This window comes from Primulina tabacum, chromosome 9 (assembly GCF_025594145.1).
Source record: "Primulina tabacum isolate GXHZ01 chromosome 9, ASM2559414v2, whole genome shotgun sequence".
Taxonomy (NCBI): Eukaryota; Viridiplantae; Streptophyta; class Magnoliopsida; order Lamiales; family Gesneriaceae; genus Primulina; species Primulina tabacum.
Genome location: NC_134558.1, coordinates 23,375,865 through 23,378,465, shown reverse-complemented (window position 1 = coordinate 23,378,465; position 2,601 = coordinate 23,375,865). Strand labels below are relative to the sequence as shown.

At 44.4% G+C, this 2,601-nt stretch overlaps 1 protein-coding gene and 1 long non-coding RNA gene across 2 annotated transcripts; one reads left to right on the top strand and one right to left on the bottom strand.

Moving 5' to 3' along the window:
* The first annotated feature begins 372 nt into the window (after positions 1 to 372).
* Positions 373 to 2,315, top strand: LOC142555003 (polyubiquitin). The gene is made up of 2 exons (XM_075665632.1): positions 373 to 504; positions 1,038 to 2,315. Exon 2 carries the CDS (start codon positions 1,038 to 1,040, stop codon positions 2,181 to 2,183), a length of 1,146 nt encoding a protein of 381 aa, XP_075521747.1. The 5' UTR covers positions 373 to 504; the 3' UTR covers positions 2,184 to 2,315.
* LOC142555004 (uncharacterized) lies at positions 741 to 1,031 on the bottom strand. The gene is made up of 2 exons (XR_012822296.1): positions 881 to 1,031; positions 741 to 850 (listed from the first exon to the last, which is right to left on the bottom strand). It is a non-coding gene; the product is annotated as an uncharacterized LOC142555004 (long non-coding RNA).
* Positions 2,316 to 2,601: the final 286 nt, after the last annotated feature.

Sequence of the window (2,601 nt, the reverse complement as noted above, 5' to 3'; positions counted from 1 at the left end):
GTATATAATTAAAACATAATTAATTTTTTCCTCTAAATGCAGAGCGTGGTTTGACCGTGATAAGGTGTTCCTTGTTTAATTAATTTGTGCGGTACACAGAAATCAACGGTGCATTTGCGTGCAAGCTTGGTATGTTGCACGTTAGCCCCCAGGGGCATAGGCCGTGTGGTAAGGGCCTGGAGTGAAGGACTGTTACTCCATGTTGGTGAGGGATCGAGTCTCGGCTCCCCCTCTATGGAGAATTTCTCCAGCCAACCTCTCCTCCGGGTACCTGCTGTCGGTGCATAACCCTGATTTACCTCCCTTCACGCCGGGGCTTGGGGCGGCTCTGTGTGGGGCCCTTGGGGTGGGGTTCACATTTTTTTTTATGCTGCACGTCATAAGGTACACGTGGCGTTATTTAATTGGGTTTCGATATCAGTTCCTCGCCTTTATAAGCAGGCTTTTCTCTCTTCGTGTCTCTTATTATTCTCTCTCTCTGAAGCCGATCTTCTTCGTTTCAAGGTATCTTCAAGTCTTCGTGTTTCTTTAATTTAGGAGATTATTTTCTGATTTGTGATGTTTTTTCTGTTCAATTTCTTGCTCTGTTTCTCTGTTAATTTTTTCCCTGATTGATTAATTTTTCGATCGAATCGTTTATTGGATCTTGTGGTGAAAGGCCATTTCTGTAGATTTTTGTCGTGAGATCTCCTTATCAATTAAAAAAATTTATTTTATTTGGTTTATCCTGTGATATGATTTGGATCTGTCGATTGATCCGTTCTACTGTGGAATTTAAGATCTGTTGATTACAAGTCGTCGGATAGAAGCATGGTTTATGTTCTGGTTTCCGTATTAAATTTTGTTTGATCTGATGACTGTTTTCTTGATTGAAGCGGACCTGTGATAGCAAAACTTCTTGTTGGAACTAGATCTTTTTTTATGGTTGCGATTAAGTGATTAATTCTCCTCTTTGTTTGTTTATGGTCTGATGTCGTAGTTAGATCTGTGCTCTGTAAAATGTTTTCTGATCATGTTTCTCCCTTTTCCCCTTGCAGATGCAGATCTTCGTGAAAACCTTGACAGGCAAGACCATCACCCTAGAGGTGGAAAGCTCAGACACCATTGACAACGTCAAAGCCAAAATTCAGGACAAGGAAGGAATCCCCCCAGACCAACAAAGATTGATCTTCGCCGGCAAGCAACTCGAGGACGGCCGCACCCTCGCCGACTACAACATCCAGAAGGAGTCAACCCTCCACTTGGTTCTTCGGCTACGTGGTGGCATGCAGATCTTTGTCAAGACCCTCACGGGCAAGACCATCACCCTCGAGGTGGAGAGCTCAGACACTATCGACAATGTTAAGGCCAAGATCCAGGACAAGGAGGGCATCCCTCCGGACCAGCAAAGGTTGATCTTTGCTGGAAAGCAGCTCGAGGATGGCCGAACCCTCGCCGACTACAACATCCAGAAGGAATCCACCCTCCACTTGGTCCTCCGTCTCCGTGGTGGCATGCAGATATTTGTTAAGACCCTGACCGGCAAGACTATTACCCTTGAGGTTGAAAGCTCTGACACCATCGACAATGTCAAAGCCAAGATCCAGGACAAGGAGGGCATCCCACCAGACCAGCAGAGGTTGATCTTCGCCGGAAAGCAGCTCGAGGACGGCCGCACCTTGGCCGATTACAACATCCAGAAGGAATCCACTCTCCACTTGGTGCTGAGGCTCCGTGGTGGTATGCAGATATTTGTTAAGACTCTTACCGGGAAAACCATCACCCTCGAAGTCGAGAGCTCTGACACCATTGACAACGTTAAAGCCAAAATACAGGACAAGGAAGGGATCCCACCAGACCAGCAGAGGCTGATCTTCGCAGGTAAGCAGCTCGAGGACGGGCGTACCCTGGCCGACTACAACATCCAGAAAGAATCGACTTTGCACTTGGTGCTGAGGCTCCGTGGTGGTATGCAGATCTTTGTTAAAACTTTGACTGGAAAGACCATCACTTTGGAGGTCGAGAGCTCGGATACGATCGATAATGTCAAGGCGAAGATTCAAGACAAGGAGGGTATCCCACCGGACCAGCAGAGGTTGATTTTCGCTGGTAAGCAGCTGGAGGATGGAAGGACTCTCGCCGATTACAACATTCAGAAGGAGTCCACCCTTCACCTTGTCTTGCGTCTCCGTGGAGGTTTCTAAACGAATGTTTCGCTTGCCATCTGTTGGAAGTGATTTGTGAACTGGATTTTCTGTTTAACTGTTTCATGTGTGTTGAATTCAACTGTTCAACAATTTCCTGTGACAATGAAATGATTTTGGTTCCAGAATTTACCATCATGTTAATATTATTCATATATCGAATAGTTTGATCATACAAAATTTGAGTTTTGATTCATCTGTTGCTATTAAATTAAGAAGTTAAGCATCATATAAAAACTGGTGATATCTTGGTCTGTTTTTAATTACCCAAAAATGCCCCTGTAATATTAACGTTTCCAATCTCAAAATTTTACTTTTTCTCCATGCTCACAAGGTTCCCAAGAGCAGTAGTTCTTTTTCTTTCAGTTTTCATGTTTCTATTTTACCAGCTTGCATTTATTCTTCGGTTGATGATTAC

What these genes read in the sequence shown, in the direction of transcription:
- LOC142555003 (XM_075665632.1), top strand. Translation starts at nt 1,038, where the DNA reads ATGCAGATCTTCGTGAAAACCTTGACAGGCAAGACCATCACCCTAGAG.